Source organism: Epinephelus fuscoguttatus, linkage group LG15 (genome assembly GCF_011397635.1).
Source record: "Epinephelus fuscoguttatus linkage group LG15, E.fuscoguttatus.final_Chr_v1".
In the NCBI taxonomy this organism is placed as follows: Eukaryota; Metazoa; Chordata; class Actinopteri; order Perciformes; family Serranidae; genus Epinephelus; species Epinephelus fuscoguttatus.
This window is the reverse complement of record NC_064766.1, coordinates 42,796,030-42,821,144: the sequence shown is the minus strand read 5'-3', so window position 1 is coordinate 42,821,144 and position 25,115 is coordinate 42,796,030. Positions and strand designations below refer to the sequence as shown.

General features: G+C 47.9%; 1 protein-coding gene and 1 long non-coding RNA gene across 5 annotated transcripts; one reads left to right on the top strand and one right to left on the bottom strand.

Annotated features, from left to right (window-relative positions):
* Positions 1-309: 309 nt before the first annotated feature.
* Positions 310-25,031, top strand: si:dkey-181m9.8 (E3 ubiquitin-protein ligase RNF31). 4 transcript variants are annotated; one of them, XM_049599281.1, is made up of 19 exons: positions 310-522; positions 819-909; positions 3,630-3,695; positions 4,470-4,636; positions 5,079-5,209; positions 5,302-5,417; positions 5,510-5,656; positions 5,817-6,037; positions 7,145-7,327; positions 13,101-13,271; positions 17,067-17,165; positions 18,860-18,949; positions 19,025-19,139; positions 21,324-21,442; positions 22,351-22,464; positions 22,539-22,605; positions 22,679-22,772; positions 23,415-23,583; positions 24,383-25,031. In XM_049599281.1, exons 1-19 carry the CDS (start codon positions 478-480, stop codon positions 24,449-24,451), a joined length of 2,274 nt encoding a protein of 757 aa, XP_049455238.1. In that variant the 5' UTR covers positions 310-477; the 3' UTR covers positions 24,452-25,031. The 4 variants fall into 4 exon arrangements, with proteins under 4 accessions (XP_049455238.1, XP_049455239.1, XP_049455237.1 ...); XM_049599282.1 differs by lacking the exon at positions 18,860-18,949 and having other exon boundaries at positions 13,177-13,271; positions 18,985-19,139; XM_049599280.1 differs by having other exon boundaries at positions 18,860-19,139.
* Positions 18,558-18,834, bottom strand: LOC125902769 (uncharacterized). Its single transcript, XR_007451182.1, has 3 exons — positions 18,775-18,834; positions 18,664-18,732; positions 18,558-18,594 (listed from the first exon to the last, which is right to left on the bottom strand). It is a non-coding gene; the product is annotated as an uncharacterized LOC125902769 (long non-coding RNA).
* Positions 25,032-25,115: the final 84 nt, after the last annotated feature.

Below are 25,115 nucleotides of genomic sequence, written 5' to 3'. Positions count from 1 at the left end.
ATTTTTATTATTATCATTATTAAACGTGTAAAGTCACAGTCGTGGTTTTATTGTGAAAAGTAAACAGGTGTTTATCAGAACAGATTTTTAGTGGTTATTAATATTAAGTGACATCACCTCCACACAGCTGACCAATCACTGAGTAAGGACGAAGTGATGTCTCAGTGTTTCAGTCTCCAGTTTATAAAGACACACAAATTTTGGTACTTTTCAGACTCAGAAATCGGAAATATGATGTTACACTGATTCATTTTTATTCATCACATAGAAAATAATCAAACATCTTCTCTGATAGAAATTACAGATCATAGGCTATAGATTATAGATCATAGGTTATATATTTCTGTTGTGGCAAGATGTTCGTGCTTTTACTTTGAAAAGCTGGAAGCGGACGTGGGTGTGTCCATCATGTTTAAATAAACGGCAGTCTGTTAGCAGTTAGCCTGTTTGCAGTAAGTTGGTGAGTTTTGGGGTAAGATGCCGAAGGTCGGCGCTGAGGCGGAGCTGCGGACTCTGACGGAGGTGAGGACACACCTGTAACCTTCACTTTAAATTCAAAATCAAACTTTATTCCATTAAACAACAACATGACGTGTCATCTGAGCCGCTGCTAACCGGCTAGCCAGCGAAGCTAACAGGGAAGATCCATTCAGAGGCGTTAGCTTAGTTAGCTCAATGCTAAAAAACATAACAAAAAAAACAGTAGCTAACCGACTGCTGCTACTGTCTCCTCTCCTCCTCCTCTTCCTCTACTCCCGTGTCCTCCTCCTCCTCCTCCTCCTCCTCCTCTCCTCTCCTCCTCTTCCTCCTCCTCTCAGTGTCAGTACAGGTATCCAGGTGAAACTCTGTCAGATCTTCAGAGGGTTCGTTCTCTGTTCTCTGATCTTCGTCTCTACGTTGATTTTTACTGTGAGTACATGAACATTCATTCATTCATCCATCAAACACTCTGGTTCCCTCAAAGACAAAAACATAGAGACACCTGACCCCCACTCCCTCTGTCCTCTTAGGACTACAGTTCCCATGATCCTTGAGATGATGTAAAAAGGAAGTATAATGCTTCCATGGAGTCTGGCACGAACCGACTGTTCACACCAAGAGAACATTCGTAAATCTGACACTCTACAATAACATGAGAATGTTCTGTGTCTACAGACAGGTGCTGCAGTCAGGTGCCACAGACAGCTGCTATGCAGACAGGTGCTGCAGACAGCTGCAGATGCAGACAGCTGCAGACAGGTGCTGCAGACAGGTGCTGCAGACAGCTGCAGATGCAGACAACTGCAGACAGGTGCTGCAGACAGGTGCTGCAGACAGCTGCAGACAGGTGCTGCAGACAGGTGCTGCAGACGGCTGCAGACAGGTGCTGCAGACAGCTGCAGATGCAGACAACTGTAGACAGCTGCAGACAGTTGCTGCAGACAAAAACGGCAATACTCATTTTTTGTAGTGTAAGTGTTTCCCTGCAGAGCTACAGTGGAAGGATCATAACAAAAAGAGAGAATTGGGCACTATACAAGAGACTGTAATGTTAAAAGATATCTGCTTGAGCTTATACTTGCAGTATTCATATAATAATTGGGATTCAGATGGGTGAGTGTGAGCAAACATGATCAATGTGACAATTTCATTTCAGTTTGTGGCTGGCAGCTTATACTCCTTTTTTTCCTTTTTTAAATTCAATTCTGACCTTAGTAATTAAATAATATCTTTCACCGCGTTGTCCACATTTATTTATCCTGCGTGAAAAACACGATGAGAACGTACGGGGTGCATTATCTCAGATGCTTTTTGTAGTCCATCTTCAGCACATTGTAGTTTCACCACAGCAGACCCACGTCAATAACATCCGCCGTCGCATCATTACGTAGCCCAATGTAAGTGCAGTTGGATTCTCTCAGCACCACAGTTGTCTTTTCCTAAGTCCTTATGAATTCTCCTTCACATCTTCCCTTGACCTTGTGACGTTTTCCATCGAGGTCAAGGAAAAGTGGTTAGGAAAAGACGATAGGAGGGACTTCTCGACTGCAGTCCATGCCTACATTCAGTGCGAGGGGTGACGAGGAAGTAGAACTACACATGGCATACCTACACGCAAAAGAATGGCAGAAGCAAGAAAGCTTGAAAGTAAGCTGGTACGGTCCGGTACTGCGTACCGCCACTGAATCTTTTACTGGTTCCAGGAAGAGGAGAGAGCGGCTGCCTGCTAAAGCCCACATTCAGAACCAGCCACGGCCGCACTTTAGGCCAGAAATAGATCTGCTAGCAATATATGCAGTTGTAAACACCACTTTGTCTGTTTATTAATTGCTTCTGAACCGTCCGTGCTGTGTTTTGGTCCATCTCCCTCTCTCCCCCAGCCCCTCCCCTGGGAGAGAGTCCGGTGGTCTCCTATGAGCCCAGCCTTCCAGACGTGTAACACTCCGTTAAATGTCATTCAGCTCATCAGTTAAAATCAGTAGCATAATAAGCAGATATGTTCCATGTTACTTTGTTTAATTTCAACAACACGGAGAACAGCTTGAACCAGCTGCGTGTGAGCTAATGATCAGGGACTTCACTCTCAGCAGTACGTGACTGCGCATGCGCGTCTACTTCTGAAACACAGTGGTTAGGGTGCGTTTGATTTATTGTACTGGGACGTTTGTTTTTCCCACAACTGGACCACGGACGTCAAAAAACGCCGTTTGAACTGGGACAGGACAAACAATGAATGAAACCAATGAAACTACACACATTATTGTGGTCGGCTCAAACGCTGTCAGCGTGATTTAAATAGTAAATATTTAAATATTAAATATTTAGTTTATTGCAGATGTTGATCAGTGTTTTTTACAACGAAAAATAGGTAAAGACGAAAAGAAAAAAATGACATGCATGGGTTTAAGTGTTCATGAAGATTTCATACACACCAGCACCCTAAACATTACAACAAATATTCTACTATACACGTTGTGAAGTGTTTCTAATTTCTTTCTGCTCCATACAGGTACAGTAAAATATTGAAATGTTTTTGTTTGTTTGTTTGGTTTTTGACTTTGCTTTTTAAAAATGCGTGAAGCGAGGAGAGCTGAACAATACGAAGCAATGAAGGTTTTGGTAATAGTACCAGCAAGAATTTAAAACTACTTTCACCCCTGTATATACGTGATATCAATCTGTTGATAGAAATGTTATTTTATTTGCAAATATTTTAATGAATTATTTCTTGTTTAAGTACATGGGATCTTAGGATTTTTTTTTTTTTTTTTTGCCGTGGTATCGACTTTGGTATCAAGAATCGTGTGATTTTACTGGTATCAGCACCGACTATTGAATTTTTGGTATTGTGACATCCCTGCTGCAGACTAATGTTGCAGACGCAGAACAGATAAGCTTCTGTCTGTCTGCGGTGGTGTTCAGACAACCATCACATGATTTTGATACTGAAGAAAACTACATGTATGTTTTTCACGTGTCCGTGTGCAGAGGGGTGAAGAACACAGAGAAGAACAGGTACTGTCACTGCTGACCGTGCTGGTGAGCAGCCAATCAGCTGACAGAAACAATAACTAACTTCCTGTTGCTGTAAGAACAGCTGAACAATGGTGGCTGATGAACAGACCTGAAGGTAACGTGTCCTCTGACAGGTTTCCCCAACAAAGAGAAGAAGAAGCTCGTTTACCTGGCGGGGACACTTCCTGTTCTCTACGAAGGTGAGACTCTGACAACCAAACAGTCACTGTCCGTCTGTCCATCTGTAGTCTGTATGTCCGTTTGTCTGTCTGCTTCAAGTTGAGATGTCGTTCTTTCCTCTTTTTTTTGTCATTGTTTTGTTATCAGTCAGCGTGCAACATTTAGTTCCCCAGATTTAGCTGCAGAGTGAGCACTCCTCTCTTTCATGCTGCTCTTCGGTACAGGCAGCTGTAGACCCAGGGTGAGTCTGAGTGAGACGGAGGCAGCTGTAGACCCAGTTACGTCCTTGGCACGTGTCTTACGTCGATCACTACCACGTTATTTTCATATTTTGCATCACATGCAAAAGTGAGTGTGTCTGTACCGACACAGCTGCGCTGACAAGCCGGAGATGTGTTGCTCCTCCTCACTTCAAGTCGCTGTCATTAACTTTTAACCTGCAAAGGCGGCAGTGCTGCAACATTGTAGGAATTTATGAAAGCCCTTGTGAACATTTCAGTAGTTACACATTAAAACAATATTTATTTGCAGTTACTCTATTGAACGACCCCGAACCATGAGCAAACGCTCTGTGTCACTTCAGATCAAAGAGATGCGCCCTGTCACTGTCAGTGCAGGGCTGACAGGTCACCCTCCGCTGAGAAGAGAGAGAGAGAGGAGATGGATTGTAGGTCTGTTTGTAAACGGGGCTTCTCTGACAGTCATGTATGTCCGCAAGAAGACATCTCTTTTTTTGTTTGTTTGTTTTGTTTTTTCAAAATGTTGACTCTTTAAGTCTTGTGTTTTCTTTACAGGAAGTGAGTATAATATCCCAGTGTGTATCTGGCTTCATGAGACCCACCCGGTGTCCAGACCTCGCTGTTTCGTCTGTCCCTCTGTCTCCATGGTGATCAACCCATCCTGTTCCTGTGTAGACGCCTCCGGCAACATCAGTCTGGACGGACTGAAAAATTGGACTCATGTAAGGCCCGCTGAGTATGCTCAGTCAGACAAGCCTGGTTAGTCAGCAGTTGAATTGAAGCTGTGGTTAGCATGTAGCATTAGCCTGGTTAGTCAGCAGTTGAATTGAAGCTGTGGTTAGCATGTAGCATTAGTCTGATTAGTCAGCAGTTGAATTGAAGCTGTGGTTAGCATGTAGCATTAGTCTGGTTAGTCAGCAGTTGAACATTAGCTGTGGTTAGCATGTAACATTAGCCTGGTTAGTCAGCAGTTGAACATTAGCTGTGGTTAGCATGTAGCATTAGCCTGGTTAGTCAGCAGTTGAATATTAGCTGTGGTTAGCATGTAGCATTAGCCTGGTTAGTCAGCAGTTGAACATTAGCTGTGGTTAGCATGTAGCATTAGCCTGGTTAAAATCAATCAGTTGAGATCATAACAATGTTGTGTATGTCACTTCCTGTTAGGGCGTGTCCAACCTGTCACTGCTTGTGTCAGAGATGAGGCGGGCCTTCCAGAGGGACACACCCCTGTATGCCAGGTCTCCAGTCCAAGCTCCGCCCCCTGCAGGTGTGCAGGTGTCAGTGTTAGCTGGAAGGTGTGGTCTCCAAGCTCATGGTTATTGGTAATAATCAATAACAGCTCTTGGTTATAAGGAAGGTTTTATATCTTAGTGTTCTCCTCCTGCAGCATTCATCCTCCCACCTCCATCACCTCCTCCTCCGCCATCACCTCCTCTATCACCTCCTCCTTTTCAAAGAGCCACCACCTCCCCCTCACCTCCTCCCGCCTGTCTGGACTGAAAGGTAAACTTCCTGTCATGATCCTGGGCTCAGCTAAATGTGACGTGTGTTTGTCTCTAAAGTGACCCGACGAAGCCCCTCCCCCTCTGTTGCAGCCAGCCAATGGGAGCAGAGCAAGGAGGTGAGGGTGAGGAGGTCGTACACTGAGGAGCTGCTGGGGATCGACTTCAGTGCGCCTCCTCCTTTATCTTCCTCCTCCAACAACCACAACAACCCATTCCTGAGCTCCTCCCCCTCCTCAGGTGAGACACCTGATCCAGACTGAGGCAGACCTGCACAGTCTGAATCTCCGTCCTGCTGACTGCTGGGTAGTGATGTTAATTATAACTGTAACCAGTCCCAAACACTGCAGAACAGGTGCACAGACTCCTGCCTGACTCCACCTGGTCCTGGTCTCCACAGGTGTGGCCCCTGCAGACCCCCTCAGTAGGAGGATGGGAGCTCTGAGGCTGGACACAGAGTCCAGCAGAGACCAGCAGGATGGGTCACCAGTACAGACAGTCCAATCAGAGGCAGCCAGAGATGGTCACGACACAGGTCCTGGACCAGCAGCTGGACTGCATCAGGGTCTTGGGACTCAGAGAATTCAGTCAGAACCTGCAGCTGGAGAGGAACACGCCAAGGTGAGGAGGACAAATGGGTCAGCAGGTCTTAGGTGTTCTCAGTGGGTCTCACTTTCAATCAGTTTTATTTATAAAGCCCAATATCACAATCACAATTTGCCTCACAGGGCTTTACAGCATACGACATCCCTCTGTCCTTATGACCCTCACAGCTGATCAGGAAAAACTCCCCAAAAAACCCTTTAACGGGGAAAAAACGGTAGAAACCTCAGGAAGAGCAACTGAGGAGGGATCCCTCTTCCAGGACGGACAGACGTGCAATAGATGTCGTACAGAACAGATCAGCATGATAAATTAACAGTAATCCACATGACACAATGAGAGAGAGAGAGAGAGAGAGAGAGAGAGAGAGAGAGAGAGAAAGATGCAGGTAATGACAGTAGCTTACAACAACATTATTGAAAGTAATAATATTATAGTTATAGTTCTGGCTACTGTGGTACAATATGTTGAAAGTATGTATTAATATCTGGCAGTATACATGTGTGACAATAATCATATGTGTATAATAACAGTAGAAGTATGACTAATGACTAATGATGGCAGCAGCAGCAGCAGGAGGCATCTGGCAGGACCACGGCAGCAGCACAACCACACACGTCACGCTGTCCAGGCACCGCTGTGATATGAGTTAATCTGAGAGACAGTGGAGCACAAAGGCTCCGGAGAAGAAGCCGAGTTAGTGACATCCAGAATGGCCGAGTTAATTGTGTAGTTCCCAAACTCTCTTGGAAGGTAAAAGGGTCTCAGTGAGAGGCAGCTCAACATCAGCGTTACATACAGACTCTCTCACAATGTAGTTCCTACAATAGCGGTCACTGATGTACACACCAATACTCGGGTCTCGAGCCACAATGGCAACTCGCCTACATTGCCTGAGAGTGTTTGGGTTGTTCCCAGCAGCATCCAGATTATCAGCAAAAGCAACAGTCCTTGTGCTAGTAACGTCATGGTGGACACAGCATGCACATTAATCACTCATATCCATTAAAATAACAACCGATCCACTTTAAATGGCACGAATCCGGTTCGGTCTCAGCAGGTCTCAGGTGGTCTAAGCAGGTCTCAGGTGGTCTAATATCTATCTTCTTCCTCTTAACATTTCAGATGGCGGCCCGTCTTCCTCCAGACAAGGCAGCCATCTACCTGTCTCTGATGACCATGGAGGGGAGGAGCTTCAGCCCAGGTGATGTCATGGAGGCGGTCCAACTCAACAGAGATTTCCCATTAGCCCTTAAGTTCCTGACTCACAGCTGCCCCATCTGTCAGGAGCAGGTGTCCTTCAGCAAGGTGAGCTCATCAGCCTATCAGAGGCCACACCTGTCAGAGCCACCTCTTCCTTCTTCTTCTTCTCCTCTATGTCCTGTAGATCATCACCATGACTCACTGCTCCTGTTTCTTCTCCTTCTTCTTCTCTATGTCCTGTAGATCATCACCATGACTCACTGCTCCTGTTTCTTCTCCTTCTCCTCCTCTATGTCCTGTAGATCATCACCATGACTCACTGCTCCTGTTTCTTCTCCTTCTTCTCCTCTATGTCCTGTAGATCATCACCATGACTCACTGCTCCTGTTTCTTCTTCTTCTCCTCCTCTATGTCCTGTAGATCATCACCATGACTCACTGCTCCTGTTTCTTCTCCTCCTCTATGTCCTGTAGATCATCACCATGACTCACTGCTCCTGTTTCTTCTTCTTCTCCTCCTCTATGTCCTGTAGATCATCACCATGACTCACTGCTCCTGTTTCTTCTCCTTCTTCTCCTCTATGTCCTGTAGATCATCACCATGACTCACTGCTCCTGTTTCTTCTTCTTCTCCTCCTCTGTCCTGTAGATCATCACCATGACTCACTGCTCCTGTTTCTTCTTCTTCTCCTCCTCTATGTCCTGTAGATCATCACCATGACTCACTGCTCCTGTTTCTTCTTCTTCTCCTCCTCTATGTCCCGTAGATCATCACCATGACTCACTGCTCCTGTTTCTTCTTCTTCTCCTCCTCTATGTCCTGTAGATCATCACCATGACTCACTGCTCCTGTTTCTTCTTCTTCTTCTCCTCCTCTATGTCCTGTAGATCATCACCATGACTCACTGCTCCTGTTTCTTCTTCTTCTTCTCCTCCTCTATGTCCTGTAGATCATCACCATGACTCACTGCTCCTGTTTCTTCTTCTTCTCCTCCTCTATGTCCTGTAGATCATCACCATGACTCACTGCTCCTGTTTCTTCTCCTCCTCTATGTCCTGTAGATCATCACCATGACTCACTGCTCCTGTTTCTTCTTCTTCTCCTCTATGTCCTGTAGATCATCACCATGACTCACTGCTCCTGTTTCTTCTCCTCCTCTATGTCCTGTAGATCATCACCATGACTCACTGCTCCTGTTTCTTCTTCTTCTCCTCCTCTATGTCCTGTAGATCATCACCATGACTCACTGCTCCTGTTTCTTCTCCTCCTCTATGTCCTGTAGATCATCACCATGACTCACTGCTCCTGTTTCTTCTTCTCCTCCTCTATGTCCTGTAGATCATCACCATGACTCACTGCTCCTGTTTCTTCTCCTCCTCTATGTCCTGTAGATCATCACCATGACTCACTGCTCCTGTTTCTTCTTCTTCTTCTCCTCTATGTCCTGTAGATCATCACCATGACTCACTGCTCCTGTTTCTTCTTCTTCTCCTCTATGTCCTGTAGATCATCACCATGACTCACTGCTCCTGTTTCTTCTTCTTCTCCTCCTCTATGTCCTGTAGATCATCACCATGACTCACTGCTCCTGTTTCTTCTTCTCCTCCTCTATGTCCTGTAGATCATCACCATGACTCACTGCTCCTGTTTCTTCTTCTTCTCCTCTATGTCCTGTAGATCATCACCATGACTCACTGCTCCTGTTTCTTCTCCTTCTCCTCCTCTATGTCCTGTAGATCATCACCATGACTCACTGCTCCTGTTTCTTCTCCTTCTCCTCCTCTATGTCCTGTAGATCATCACCATGACTCACTGCTCCTGTTTCTTCTTCTTCTCCTCCTCTATGTCCTGTAGATCATCACCATGACTCACTGCTCCTGTTTCTTCTTCTTCTCCTCCTCTATGTCCTGTAGATCATCACCATGACTCACTGCTCCTGTTTCTTCTTCTTCTCCTCCTCTATGTCCTGTAGATCATCACCATGACTCACTGCTCCTGTTTCTTCTTCTTCTTCTCCTCCTCTATGTCCTGTAGATCATCACCATGACTCACTGCTCCTGTTTCTTCTCCTTCTCCTCCTCTATGTCCCGTAGATCATCACCATGACTCACTGCTCCTGTTTCTTCTTCTTCTCCTCTATGTCCTGTAGATCATCACCATGACTCACTGCTCCTGTTTCTCCTTCTTCTCCTCTATGTCCTGTAGATCATCACCATGACTCACTGCTCCTGTTTCTTCTCCTCCTCTATGTCCTGTAGATCATCACCATGACTCACTGCTCCTGTTTCTTCTTCTTCTCCTCCTCTATGTCCTGTAGATCATCACCATGACTCACTGCTCCTGTTTCTTCTTCTTCTCCTCTATGTCCTGTAGATCATCACCATGACTCACTGCTCCTGTTTCTTCTTCTCCTCCTCTATGTCCTGTAGATCATCACCATGACTCACTGCTCCTGTTTCTTCTTCTTCTCCTCTATGTCCTGTAGATCATCACCATGACTCACTGCTCCTGTTTCTTCTTCTTCTCCTCCTCTATGTCCTGTAGATCATCACCATGACTCACTGCTCCTGTTTCTTCTTCTTCTCTATGTCCTGTAGATCATCACCATGACTCACTGCTCCTGTTTCTTCTTCTTCTCTATGTCCTGTAGATCATCACCATGACTCACTGCTCCTGTTTCTCCTTCTCCTCCTCTATGTCCTGTAGATCATCACCATGACTCACTGCTCCTGTTTCTTCTTCTTCTCCTCTATGTCCTGTAGATCATCACCATGACTCACTGCTCCTGTTTCTCCTTCTTCTCCTCCTCTATGTCCTGTAGATCATCACCATGACTCACTGCTCCTGTTTCTTCTTCTTCTCCTCCTCTATGTCCTGTAGATCATCACCATGTCTCACTGCTCCTGTTTCTTCTTCTTCTTCTCCTCTATGTCCTGTAGATCATCACCATGACTCACTGCTCCTGTTTCTTCTCCTCCTCTATGTCCTGTAGATCATCACCATGACTCACTGCTCCTGTTTCTTCTTCTTCTCCTCCTCTATGTCCTGTAGATCATCACCATGACTCACTGCTCCTGTTTCTTCTTCTTCTCCTCTATGTCCTGTAGATCATCACCATGACTCACTGCTCCTGTTTCTTCTTCTTCTCCTCCTCTATGTCCTGTAGATCATCACCATGACTCACTGCTCCTGTTTCTTCTTCTTCTCCTCCTCTATGTCCTGTAGATCATCACCATGACTCACTGCTCCTGTTTCTTCTTCTTCTCTATGTCCTGTAGATCATCACCATGACTCACTGCTCCTGTTTCTTCTTCTTCTCCTCCTCTGTCCTGTAGATCATCACCATGACTCACTGCTCCTGTTTCTTCTTCTTCTCCTCCTCTATGTCCTGTAGATCATCACCATGACTCACTGCTCCTGTTTCTTCTTCTCCTCTATGTCCTGTAGATCATCACCATGACTCACTGCTCCTGTTTCTTCTCCTTCTCCTCCTCTATGTCCTGTAGATCATCACCATGACTCACTGCTCCTGTTTCTTCTTCTTCTCCTCCTCTATGTCCTGTAGATCATCACCATGACTCACTGCTCCTGTTTCTTCTTCTTCTCCTCCTCTATGTCCTGTAGATCATCACCATGACTCACTGCTCCTGTTTCTTCTTCTTCTCCTCTATGTCCTGTAGATCATCACCATGACTCACTGCTCCTGTTTCTTCTTCTTCTCCTATGTCCTGTAGATCATCACCATGACTCACTGCTCCTGTTTCTTCTTCTTCTCCTATGTCCTGTAGATCATCACCATGACTCACTGCTCCTGTTTCTTCTCCTTCTCCTCCTCTATGTCCTGTAGATCATCACCATGACTCACTGCTCCTGTTTCTTCTTCTTCTCCTATGTCCTGTAGATCATCACCATGACTCACTGCTCCTGTTTCTTCTTCTTCTCCTCTATGTCCTGTAGATCATCACCATGACTCACTGCTCCTGTTTCTTCTTCTTCTCCTCCTCTATGTCCTGTAGATCATCACCATGACTCACTGCTCCTGTTTCTTCTTCTTCTTCTCCTCCTCTATGTCCTGTAGATCATCACCATGACTCACTGCTCCTGTTTCTTCTTCTCCTCCTCTATGTCCTGTAGATCATCACCATGACTCACTGCTCCTGTTTCTTCTCCTCCTCTATGTCCTGTAGATCATCACCGTGACTCACTGCTCCTGTTTCTTCTTCTTCTTCTCCTCTATGTCCTGTAGATCATCACCATGACTCACTGCTCCTGTTTCTTCTTCTTCTTCTCCTCTATGTCCTGTAGATCATCACCATGACTCACTGCTCCTGTTTCTTCTTCTTCTCCTATGTCCTGTAGATCATCACCATGACTCACTGCTCCTGTTTCTTCTCCTTCTCCTCCTCTATGTCCTGTAGATCATCACCATGACTCACTGCTCCTGTTTCTTCTTCTTCTCCTCCTCTATGTCCTGTAGATCATCACCATGACTCACTGCTCCTGTTTCTTCTTCTTCTCCTCCTCTATGTCCTGTAGATCATCACCATGACTCACTGCTCCTGTTTCTTCTTCTCCTCCTCTATGTCCTGTAGATCATCACCATGACTCACTGCTCCTGTTTCTTCTCCTCCTCTATGTCCTGTAGATCATCACCGTGACTCACTGCTCCTGTTTCTTCTTCTTCTCCTCCTCTATGTCCTGTAGATCATCACCATGACTCACTGCTCCTGTTTCTTCTTCTTCTACTCCTCTATGTCCTGTAGATCATCACCATGACTCACTGCTCCTGTTTCTTCTTCTTCTCCTCTATGTCCTGTAGATCATCACCATGACTCACTGCTCCTGTTTCTTCTTCTTCTCCTCTATGTCCTGTAGATCATCACCATGACTCACTGCTCCTGTTTCTTCTTCTTCTTCTCCTCTATGTCCTGTAGATCATCACCATGACTCACTGCTCCTGTTTCTTCTTCTTCTCCTCCTCTATGTCCTGTAGATCATCACCATGACTCACTGCTCCTGTTTCTTCTTCTTCTTCTCCTCTATGTCCTGTAGATCATCACCATGACTCACTGCTCCTGTTTCTTCTTCTTCTCCTCTATGTCCTGTAGATCATCACCATGACTCACTGCTCCTGTTTCTTCTTCTTCTCCTCTATGTCCTGTAGATCATCACCATGACTCACTGCTCCTGTTTCTTCTTCTTCTTCTCCTCTATGTCCTGTAGATCATCACCATGACTCACTGCTCCTGTTTCTTCTTCTTCTTCTCCTCTATGTCCTGTAGATCATCACCATGACTCACTGCTCCTGTTTCTTCTTCTCCTCCTCTATGTCCTGTAGATCATCACCATGACTCACTGCTCCTGTTTCTTCTTCTTCTTCTCCTCTATGTCCTGTAGATCATCACCATGACTCACTGCTCCTGTTTCTTCTTCTTCTTCTCCTCCTCTATGTCCTGTAGATCATCACCATGACTCACTGCTCCTGTTTCTTCTTCTTCTCCTCCTCTATGTCCTGTAGATCATCACCATGACTCACTGCTCCTGTTTCTTCTTCTTCTTCTCCTCCTCTATGTCCTGTAGATCATCACCATGACTCACTGCTCCTGTTTCTTCTTCTTCTTCTCCTCCTCTATGTCCTGTAGATCATCACCATGACTCACTGCTCCTGTTTCTTCTTCTTCTCCTCCTCTATGTCCTGTAGATCATCACCATGACTCACTGCTCCTGTTTCTTCTTCTTCTTCTCCTCTATGTCCTGTAGATCATCACCATGACTCACTGCTCCTGTTTCTTCTTCTTCTCCTCCTCTATGTCCTGTAGATCATCACCATGACTCACTGCTCCTGTTTCTTCTTCTTCTCCTCCTCTATGTCCTGTAGATCATCACCATGACTCACTGCTCCTGTTTCTTGTGTCAGACGTGTTTTAAGACGTTTTTCTCTTCGGCCATTAAAGAGAAGAGCATCGATCAGCTGGTTTGTCCTCAGTGTGGTCGACCTGAGGTCAAAGGTCAGGGAGGGATGGAATACTTCAACCTGCTGGACACACAGGTGAGGGGTCAGGGGTCACCTGGACACACAGGTGAGGGGTCAGAGATCACCTGGACACACACATGGGGGGGTCAGGGGTTTGCATGAGCACTGTTGTGTCTTCACATCCTGATTGTGTCTCTGTCTCAGTGGACATCCAGGTCCCTCTTTCAGAGACCAGGATCAGTGAAACTCTGAGTTTGTTCAGCCTGAGATGAAACTGAGTTTTCCGTTTCACAAAGCCAGTTCAGTGTAACCCTGAGTCAGTTACTATGGCAACATACTCCATGAAGCTAACCTGCTGAGTCACAGGTTTGCTTCATGTCAGCCTGAGGCTGAGCGTGTAGCAGGAAGTAGAAACATGGCGTGTCCTTTAGTGAATGAAGTGGTGGAGGTTGAGGCCCAGTGTATTCAGAGGCTGTTGTGTAAGGAGAAGGTGATTAGAGCCTGTTTGGATGTCTCCCTGGAGGAGTGTCTATATGAAAGATACTGTTTGACCTCACACTCTGTCATTTATCTAACAATCTGTTCCACCCACATATATCACATATTACACATCCTGGATTTACATTATCATCACAGCACATTTTATGCATTGTCCTTTGATTCTTTTCTTTATAACATCAGAGACACTGAACACATCAGAGAGACAGCGGTTTGTCGGCCCGTAAGAAAAGTGTCTCTGGCTCTGAAAAGACTTTGGACCCTTGTTGTGGTTTTCCCTGGACATAAATCACAATCCATTATTAAAGTAATTACCACGGAGCATCGGTGGCTCAGTGGATGGAGCGGACACCCCGTGATCAGACGCAGCGGCCGCGGGTTCAAACCCAGCCTGCTGTCCTGTGCTACATGTCCCTCTCTCCCCATAACGTTATGCTGTCCTGACATTAAAGGCAACAAAAGCCCAAAAATAATGTTTAAAAAAAGAACTGCAGGTTTGTCAGTGTTGATGAGAAATGAATCTATGTGGATACATGATGCAGTGATTCATGAATGCTTTTCATATATTCAGAGACTCTGCGGTGTAACTGGCTCACTGATGGGACTCAACATCCCATAATAGCTCCATGTGAGAATAAAGGAGATTACATGAAGTCATTTCACAGCAGTTAAATGAACCTCAGCCTAATATTGACAGAATGAAATCAGTAGAAACAAAACTTTTACCAGTCTGTTTAATATCTGTGTGTTTGATGTTGAGTTTGTGCCCAGTGTGTTTGGGCTCCATCACATGACAGCTGAATAACTTATATTCAAATATATGAACACTGTTAAGATGGAAACATGTTTCTGTATGTTAGACACATGACCTCATCACATGACATCAATCATGAATCATGTTATCTGCACTCTACTGATGATGCCTGTTGGTGCTCACTGTGAACGCACCTCTCTCAGGCTGAACATACTCAGCTGATTGAACTGATTCTGATCAGCTGTTCTGTTTCTCAGCTCAGGCTCAGTCAACCCGGAGATCAGGATCAGTCAGCTCACAGATCAGGATCAGTCAGCTCAGAGATCAGGATCAGAGTTTGTTGAGCCTCCTTCCTGGAATACCCCTCTGGGGTCTATTGCACAAAACTAGGATAAGGGATTAAGCCAGGATATCTTGGTTATCCTGGCTCAACTTATCCGTGATCCGGTTGCACAAAAGCAGGATATGTTATGACATAAGATACCATGGAGATTTATTCTGTGGAGCTAGCCTGCTCCAGACCAGGCTAAGTTCCAGGATCTGTTCAGTCTCATCCCTTATCTCAGTCAGCAGTCACCACAAACAGAAACCAATAGTTATTCCACTGCCCACTGCACATTACTATCACATTCAACCAGACCCACTGTCATTATTTAAACATTTGTGATCACTAATTGCAATCATTTTAGATAAATGATGATTTTAGATGATTTTGCAATCATTAGATAATTTACAGTTTCCCACAGACTATATATAAAATACACATCCCATATAAATATAAATACACATCAGCGAGTAACATGATGTTCCTTTATTGAATAAGGATAAATCAAAGCAAGTAAACCATGAGCTCCTTTCAAAACTGAAGTCACACAGTGACTCTACAACATAGAAAGCACGGAATCAAAGCATATTATACAACACAGGAATAAATACATATTCAAAGGTCTGTATATGATACACCCTGCATGTCTGCACACTGAAATAGATGCAGGACAAATCCATACACAACAAATGAACAGACAAATGAATGGATGCAGTAGCCTCCCTGCAAGCTTGTATACACACAGTATACAGCACAAACAACATAAGAGGCCAAATCAGTTTAAACTGAATTAAAAAAACAAAACACATATTCCTCTGCCACTGCAGGACATATTGAACTGAAGTTCACAGCATGCATGCTAACTAAAATAATGGAACACACATTGGTCCCTGGCCAGCCGACCACTGTCGTCATCAGGGAAGATGGCAGGATTGTCCCAGTCCATGTGTGATGGGGGCCCTCTGGGGGCCCTCTGGGGGCCCTCTCCTTCCTCAGGCAGGCCACAGTGATGTCACATGCCCTCAAAGGGCTGACCCTTAAGTGGTTAAGACAGTGAAAGCCGTGCCTTCAGGAGGCCAAAGGTCATTTCAGTCCTGGCCCTTGTCCTGGCATGGGCATGATTATAGGCCTGCTGTGCTTCCTGAGGGTCTGTGTATGGTGTGAGGAGAAAAGGCCCCCAGCAACACACCAGAGAATTCACCTGTCAACACAAAATCTCATCATCACAACCTCATAAATAGAGTGACATTCTTGACACAGCCATGATGTGTGTGGCTCCAACAGTGTGACAGTGCTGCCAGAAGCTGCAAGGCAAACCAAAGTCAGATAGTCCAAATGGATTCGATATGAATGTGGTTATGTCCCATGCAGAGATGGAAGAATGTACCTTGTGTGAAGCGGGTGGCATCTTGGGAGGGACATATGTTTGTGTCTGTCCCCCCAGGGATCCCCTCCAACACAGGCCTGCCTTTGTTTTGTGCCAAGGCTATGTCCTCTGCCGGGGTGAGGTCAGCTGATGGTGACCCACCACCTGTGCCTTGCTTGTGTTTTTTTTTTTTTGACTGCTAAAACAGTACAGACTGTGTGTGAGCAGGCACCTTCTGGGTACAGTGTACACTTGTGCATTGTTTAGTATTAGTCAGGGCACTTACCATTCTGCAGGATGTTCTTGTATTTAATCTTGACTTGCTGCCATGTCTGTTTTGGCCCAGTCATGTTTAATCTACACACACACACACACACACACACACACACACACACAATACAATACAACACACATACAACTACGTTTTCGGAGGTGTTAATTAACTATTGGATTGTAATTGTGATGGTTTTAGCGGAGCAGTGAGTGTGTATGTGTGCACTACTTACGCATTCAGGCCGTCTGCAATACTTTGCCACACTTTCTCTCGTTGTTTTATAGCTGCGGCGGTGCTGCCTTTCTTTGATTTGATCCTTTACCTCTTCGTAAGCCTCCATGAGGATTTCTGCCTCTGACGGGGAAAAGTACGCCGCTCTTGTTGCCATGGTGAATCAGTGAATCTGTGATCGATGGCGGGGTCTATTTGAGGAAGCCGCGTGCGCGCACTGATCCAGGATTGGTTTCACCTGGCTTGATGAATCCGTGTCTGCTCATCCTGGCTCGGTCTTTGTGCACCCCATTAAGCCTGGACGCTCTTGTGTTGGATTCATTGAACCCAGCTCAGTCATTTATCCTGGATGTCTGAATCCTACTTTTGTGCAACGGGCCCCTGGTCACCAGCTGTTTGTTTGTTTGTTTGTTTGTTTACAGATTCGTCACTTCCTGCCACCTGAAATCCACGAACTCTTCCAAAGGAAACTCAGAGATCGAGCTCTGCAGGAAATGCCGAACTTCCGCTGGTGCTCTCATGTAAGGACAAGACTCAGGGACTGCTGAGACAAGACCACACCTGTCTCCACTCCTGTCCTCTCACCTGTCCTCTCATCTGTCTCCACAGTGTCCATCCCCACAGTGTCTGTCCTCACAGTGTCTGTCTCCACACCTGTCCCCACAGTGTCTGTCTCCACACCTGTCCCCACAGTGTCTGTCTCCACACCTGTCCTCACAGTGTCTGTCTCCACACCTGTCCTCACAGTGTCTGTCTCCACACCTGTCCCCACAGTGTCTGTCTCCACACCTGTCCCCACAGTGTCTGTCTCCACACCTGTCCTCACAGTGTCTGTCTCCACACCTGTCCTCACAGTGTCTGTCCCCACGGTGTCTGTCTCCACACCTGTCCTCACATTGTCTGTCCCCACATTGTCTGTCTCCACGGTGTCTGTCTCCACAGTGTCTGTCTCCACACCTGTCCTCACAGTGTCTGTCTCCACACCTGTCCCCACAGTGTCTGTCTCCACACCTGTCCCCACAGTGTCTGTCCCCACGGTGTCTGTCTCCACACCTGTCCCCACAGTGTCTGTCTCCACACCTGTCCCCACAGTGTCTGTCTCCACACCTGTCCTCACATTGTCTGTCTCCACATTGTCTGTCTCCACAGTGTCTGTCTCCACAGTGTCTGTCTCCACAATGTCCCCACAATGTCTGTCTCCACACCTGTCCCCACAGTGTCTGTCCCCACATTGTCTGTCTCCACGGTGTCTGTCTCCACAGTGTCTGTCTCCACAATGTCCGCACAGTGTCTGTCTCCACACCTGTCCCCACAGTGTCTGTCCCCACGGTGTCTGTCTCCACACCTGTCCTCACAGTGTCTGTCTCCACACCTGTCCCCACAGTGTCTGTCTCCACACCTGTCCTCACAGTGTCTGTCTCCACACCTGTCCCCACAGTGTCTGTCTCCACACCTGTCCCCACAGTGTCTGTCCACACGGTGTCTGTCTCCACACCTGTCCCCACAGTGTCTGTCCCCACAGTGTCTGTCTCCACACCTGTCCCCACAGTGTCTGTCCCCGCGGTGTCTGTCTCCACACCTGTCCCCACAGTGTCTGTCCCCGCGGTGTCTGTCTCCACACCTGTCCTCACAGTGTCTGTCTCCACACCTGTCCTCACAGTGTCTGTCCCCACGGTGTCTGTCTCCACACCTGTCCTCACATTGTCTGTCCCCACGGTGTCTGTCTCCACACCTGTCCCCACAGTGTCTGTCCACACGGTGTCTGTCTCCACACCTGTCCCCACAGTGTCTGTCTCCACACCTGTCCCCAGTGTCTGTCCCCAGTGTCTGTCTCCACACCTGTCCTCACAGTGTCTGTCTCCACACCTGTCCCCACAGTGTCTGTCCCCACACCTGTCCCCACAGTGTCTGTCCCCGCGATGTCTGTCCCCACACCTGTCCCTACAGTGTCTGTCCCCACAGTGTCTGTCCCCACACCTGTCCCCACAGTGTCTGTCCCCACAGTGTCTGTCCCCACACCTGTCCCCACAGTGTCTGTCCCCGCGGTGTCTGTCTCCACACCTGTCCCCACGGTGTCTGTCTCCACACCTGTCCCCACAGTGTCTGTCCCCGCGGTGTCTGTCTCCACACCTGTCCCCACGGTGTCTGTCTCCACACCTGTCCCCACAGTGTCTGTCTCCACAATGTCCCCACAGTGTCTGTCTCTGTGTTTCAGTGTTCCTTCGGGATGCTCCATGAGGCCGACAGGTTGAGGATGGACTGTCCCAGCTGTAAGAAGAGTACCTGCTGTCAGTGCAGATCACCTGTAAGAACAACACACACCTGTCTCTCTGATCACAGGTCAGAACCTCCACAGACTAACGTGGTCCTGTGTCTGCAGTGGTCTCCCCAACATCAGGGACTCTCCTGTCACCAGTTCAGAGTCTGGCAGCAGCAAAACCAACCGGACCACCACACCTCCACCACCACCACCCTGCTCAGCTACAACAGCATCGGTACAGACACCACACCACCACCAGGACCTTCATCTGGGTCCATACAGCACCAGGTCCTCCTGACACCAGGTCCCCCTATCACCAGGTCCCCCTGACACCAGTACCCCTTAACACCAGCACCTCACGTCACCAAACTTGGAGACGACACATCGTGAAGGCATGGATATTCTTTATTATCCTGGGTCCAAACGCATCCCGCTCCCCGTGATCCTGTGGACGCCGCCATTGTGGTTGTTGCTTGTCAGTGTTGCCAGATCGTGGGATGGAAACAAGCCCAAAAGAAGCGACTATCATGCGTTTAAATAACTTACTAGACGGATATATGTAGAGGAAGGTGACGTTTAGAGAGCAAACCCAAATAAGCAACTCCACTTTAGAAACAAGCCCAAAGTCTCGGCTAATAAGCGGACTTGGCAACCCTGCGGCTTGTCCTCACATTTCTTCCGTCCTCCTGCGTGTTGACGTGGGACATATCCTGCCTCTCATTGGCTGATGCTCTTTGTCAGTTGTGTCACACTTTTCCAGTTTTCTAGCATGTCAGTCACAGACCAGGGGGCGACTTGCTTGTAGGCTTGTTCACACGAGGACTCATCTTGGCAGACTATCTGCCGACTCACCTCCGACCCAAGGTGGCTCTTAAGATCCTCTGCGACGTCAAAAATCGCAGGTGAAAGTCGTGTAATGTGAACTAGACTTTAGGGGGACGTGGTGTCAGGAGGACCTGGTGTTTGGAGGTCCTGGTGTTACGGGGACATTGTGTCAGGAGGACCTGGTGTTTGGGCGAACAATTTGAAGGTCCTGACCTTAGGGGGACCTTGTGTCAGGAGGACCTGGTGTTAGGGGGAACAATTTGAAGGTCCTGATGTTAGGGGGACCTTGTGTCGGGAGGACCTGGTTTTAGGGGGACCTGGTGCTGTGTGGACCCAGATGAAGGTCTTGGTGTTAGGAGGACCTGGTGTGAGGGGGGTCTGGTGCTGTGTGGACAAAGATGAAGGTCTAGGTGTTAGGGGGACCTGGTGTAAGGGAGACCAGGACCACCAGCTCCCCCTGACACCAGCCCCGCCTGACACTAGCTCCTCCTGACACCAAGTTCTCCTGACACCAGCTCCCCTGACGCCAGGTCCACCTGACGCCAGGTCCTCCTGACGCCAGGTCCTCCTGACACCAGGTCCCCCTCACACCAGGTCCCCCTCACACCAGGTCCTCCTCCTCCTCCTCCTGACACCAGCTCCCCCTGACACCAGGTCCTCCTGACACCAGCTCCTCCTGACACCAGGTCCTCCTGACACCAGCTCCCCCTGACACCACCTTCCCCTGAAACCAGGTCCCCATGACACAGCTCCTCCTGACACCAGCTTCTCCTGACACCAGCTCCCCCTGACACCACCTTCCCCTGAAACCAGCTCCCCCTGAAACCAGCTCCTCCTGACACCAGCTCCCCCTGACACCAGGACCTCCTGACACCAGCTCCCCCTGACACCAGCCCCCCCTGACACCAGCTCACCCTGACACCAGCTCCTCCTGACACCAGCTCCCCCTGACACAGGATCTCCTGACACCAGCTCCCCCTGACACCAGCTCCCCCTGACACCAGCCCCCCCTGACACCAGCCCCCCCTGACACCAGCCCCCCAACACCAGCTCCCCCTGACACCAGCTCCCCCCGATACCAGCTCCCGACACCAGCACCCCCTGACACCAGCCCCCCCTGACACCAGCTCCTCCTGACACCAGCTCCCCCTGACACAGGATCTCCTCACACCAGCTCCCCCTGACACCAGCTCCCCCTGACACCAGCTCCCCCCGACACCAGCCCCCCCTGACACCAGCCCCCCCTAACACCAGCTCCCCCTGACACCAGCTCCCCCCGATACACGCTCCCCCGACACCAGCCCCCCCTGACACCAGCCCCCCCTGACACCAGGTCCTCCTGACACCAGCTCCCCCTGACACCAGGTCCTCCTTACACCAGGACCTCTTGACACCAGGTCCTCCTGACACCAGGTCCCTCTCACACCAGGTCCTCCAGAGGAACCCTTGTAGTTCTCATCTGCTGAGGGTCTGATCAGTTCTGGATACCAGTAACTGATGTCTCTGTACTTAGGATGTTGTGTGTTTGGTGTGTTATTCTCTGTGAAGTGTTCTAATGGGTTCTATTATCTGACTCTACTGTGTTTGTCCTCAGAGTGTCCAAACTGTCAGTTTGTCTTCAGTCTGTCCAAAGGAGGCTGTCTTCACTTTACCTGCAGTCAGTGTCAGCATCAGTTCTGTGGAGGCTGCAGTCAGCCCTTCAGTCCTGGATCTGTGAGTTCTACTGTCAGGTTCTACTGTCATCTACTGTTACATTCTACTGTCATCGACTGTTGCGTTCTACTGTCAGATTCTTCTGTCAGATTCTACTATCATGTTCTACTGACATCGACTGTCAGGTTCTAGTGTGCTCTCCTTCTCTTTGCTGAGTAACATTTTGTGGGGTCTGATCATGAAGACGTTCTGCAGTCTGTGTTCCTGTGGTGGTTTTGTCATTCTCAGGGGCAGACAGAGGAAGCTGGCTCTTAACGGGACAAATAGGCTTGTTCCCATAATTACTGTTTTAATCAGGAACCACAGAATTGAGCTGTAAGTTCTTTGACAGACTAGAACCTTGAGAACAGCAGCAGTATGATGGAGGTGTTGAGTTAAAACAGGAAGTGACTCAGCAGTTCCTGGTTCAGATGATCCTCCTCCAGTGTGGACGGGCGTCCCTGCTGATGTCCCTCTGTGGTTCTAAGAGTTTATGATGGAACATATCTGTTGGTGAGACAGAACGGAGGAACCATTCAGGACGTACTCTTCCTTTAAATTATGATATGAAGCATGTTGTTGTCCCTGATGTTATGTCTCCCAGATTCATATTGGACTTCTGTCTCCTGGTGAATTGTCTCCTGACAGATGATTAGAATAGGTTAGAGACAGATGATGATGATGATACCAGAGAGAACACAATTGGACACGTTAAGTCTTTTATGGACGAATATAATGATCTGGATAGAACCATAAAGAAACCATAATGTTCTGATCGACCCCAGCCCTTCAATGGACATGAGTGTCCCCGTAACTCCGTCCCACAGGACGTCTGTGAGACAAATAATACAGCTAACTGTCCCTCAGTCACTGTTTCTGGTCTTCTCTGATGTCCTCAGATGTCCTCTGTTGTCCTCTGTTGTCCCCAGGCATGCAGGTTCTCTGCTGACTGTGGAACCAAAGGACTTCACGCCCATCACCCCAGAGACTGTCTGTACCACCTGAGAGACTGGAGCGTGCCCCGCCTACACCTGCTGCTACAGGTGAGACAGGTTGACCCTGAGAGCTCAGGTGTGTGCAGGTGAGGACAGGTCTGATCAGGTGTGTCCTGTCTCAGTATTACAGAGTGTCTCCCACCTGGTTGGAACTAGCCAATAACAGCTCTGCTGGCAGCAGTCAGACAGGTGAGGTCTCTTTGCACTCACTTGGTGGAGTTCTGTCCGTCCCCGTGTCGTTGACCTGTCTGTTTATTTATAGGACTGTGTTTGGTTTTGGAGCTCAGAGATGACGGCGGCAGGCGGGAGGAGCCGTGCGGACGACTGGCGCTACCTGAGTACAGAGGATACTGCCAGTAAGCCCACAGCTCCCAGTAACTCCTCCCACTCTGACCCAGTAACTCCTCCCACTCTGACCCCAGTAACCCCTCCCACTCTGACCCCAGTAACCCCTCCCACTCTGACCCAGTAACCCCTCCTACTCTGACCCCAGTAACCCCTCCCACTCTTACCCAGTAACCCCTCCCACTCTGACCCCAGTAACTCCTCCCACTCTGACCTAGTAACCCCTCCCACTCTGACCCCAGTAACCCCTCCTACTCTGACCCAGTAACCCCTCCCACTCTGACCCAGTAACTCCTCCCACTCTGACCCCAGTAACCCCTCCCACTCTGACCCCAGTAACCCCTCCTACTCTGACCCCAGTAACCCCTCCTACTCTGACCCAGTAACCTCTCTCACTCTGACCCAGTAACTCCTCCCACTCTGACCCCAGTAACCCCTCCCACTCTGACCCCAGTAACCCCTCCTACTCTGACCCAGTAACCCCTCCCACTCTGACCCCAGTAACCTCTCCCACTCTGACCCAGTAACTCCTCCCACTCTGACCCAGTAACCCCTCCTACTCTGATCCAGTAACCTCTCCCACTCTGACCCAGTAACCCCTCCCACTCTGATCCAGTAACCCTTCCCACTCTGACCACTAACTTGTCCCACAGGATGCATTATAAGGAGCGTTTGGTGGAGCTGATCAACCGTTGCTGTGCTGACCCAGCGGTCCTCTTCAGCCCGGCAGAGATGATGGCGGAGCTGCAACGCTGGAACGTCGCCATGCCAACCAGGAAACCAGAGGAACCAGAGCCACTGTACACACACCGCCTCCGCCTGGTCAGTGACATCATCATCATACATACGGATTGCCAGTGACATCATCAGATTACCTGTGACATCAGTTAGTTTACCTGTGACATCATCAGTTATGCTGTGATCCATTTACGTTGCTATGAGCGGTGAGACTCAAGATGATGTCATTACTACCTGTCTAAATTGGCGGTATGTGTCCTCGTTTGCGTTTGTACCATTTACGACCTTAACGTAAACAAAGATGGATGCCTCCAAGAAAGCAGTTGTCACTATTGCAGTAGCAGAGCCTTTATTATTAGCATCAGTGCTAGCTACTTTCACCAACACCAATGGATAAACAGCACATACATGACATTCCACGCACAACAACACATCATAAAGCATTCCCATAAGGCGTTATAATGTGTACGAGTCATTCACGTGAAGACTCAAATGTGCTCAACAGTAAAAATAATAGTAAAGAGCAGAGCCACTTACGATAATTATAGGGCGCAGCCATCTTTGCTTTTGTCAGTCTTTTGAAACTCGTAGTCCTCTGAGTTCGTACAAGACCGCTACTGTTAGAACCGTCTCAAAGAGGCGTGTCATGACGTGTCGCTGCGTAATCTTGCATAGCTTCCTATCTTTTCTACCGTCTTACTAGTGATACTATGACATCATCAGTTTACCTGTGAGATCATCAGATGTCATCAAAGAAATAACATGTTTTCTGACATCATGAACTCAAAGTTTTTTAACTTTTATTGACGACAGGACATGATCAGATTGATCAATTGTTTTTGTTAGCCAATCACAGAGCAGCATTCTGTCTCTGTCTCCTCAGACTTTGACCAACAGTGTTCCTCTCAGGAAGCCACCGAGCTTTCTACTCAAACTCAACAACGACCTCTGACCTCTGCTGCGGCTCCTGGAACTCCGCCTCCCCACCTGCTGGCTGACTCTGCCCACTCCTAACATGTCAGCCAATCAGAGGGTTCTGTGTCAGCGCAGTTATCACTAACGTTAATGTAAATGGAGTTCTGAAGGCAAAGTGTACTTCTGGCCACGCCCCCTGTAGTGATGTCATGCCAGGTGAAGGGTGGTCCTCATTTGTCTCCATCGCAGTGACTGATTGTCTCAGTAGTTGTCAATGGAAACGTAGCCATAGAAACAAAGGGACCAAAGGAAGAGCGAGCAGCCAATCAGAGCTCAGGCCTGAAGTTCACCTTAACGACAGCATTCTAACAAGCTAACGATGCTAACAAGGCTCTGCTCAGTGTTTATCCTCTTGTGTTTGTTAGTGTTAGCGCTTGTTAGCATGTATTAGCATGTGTGAGCAGGACTAACACATCATAGTGTTAGTATATGTTAGCAGTGTTAGCACTTGTTAGCATGTATTTGCATATGATAGCAAGACTAGCACCTGTTAGCCTGTGATAGCAGTGTTGATGCAGGTGAATTACGCAGGTGTGACGACTCCTCTGAACTTAACTTTTTTCTGCACTTTAACTGTTTGAATAAAAACAAATGACATCATCTGGTGAGAACACCTGTTGTCTTCAGGTAACACTTTGTTC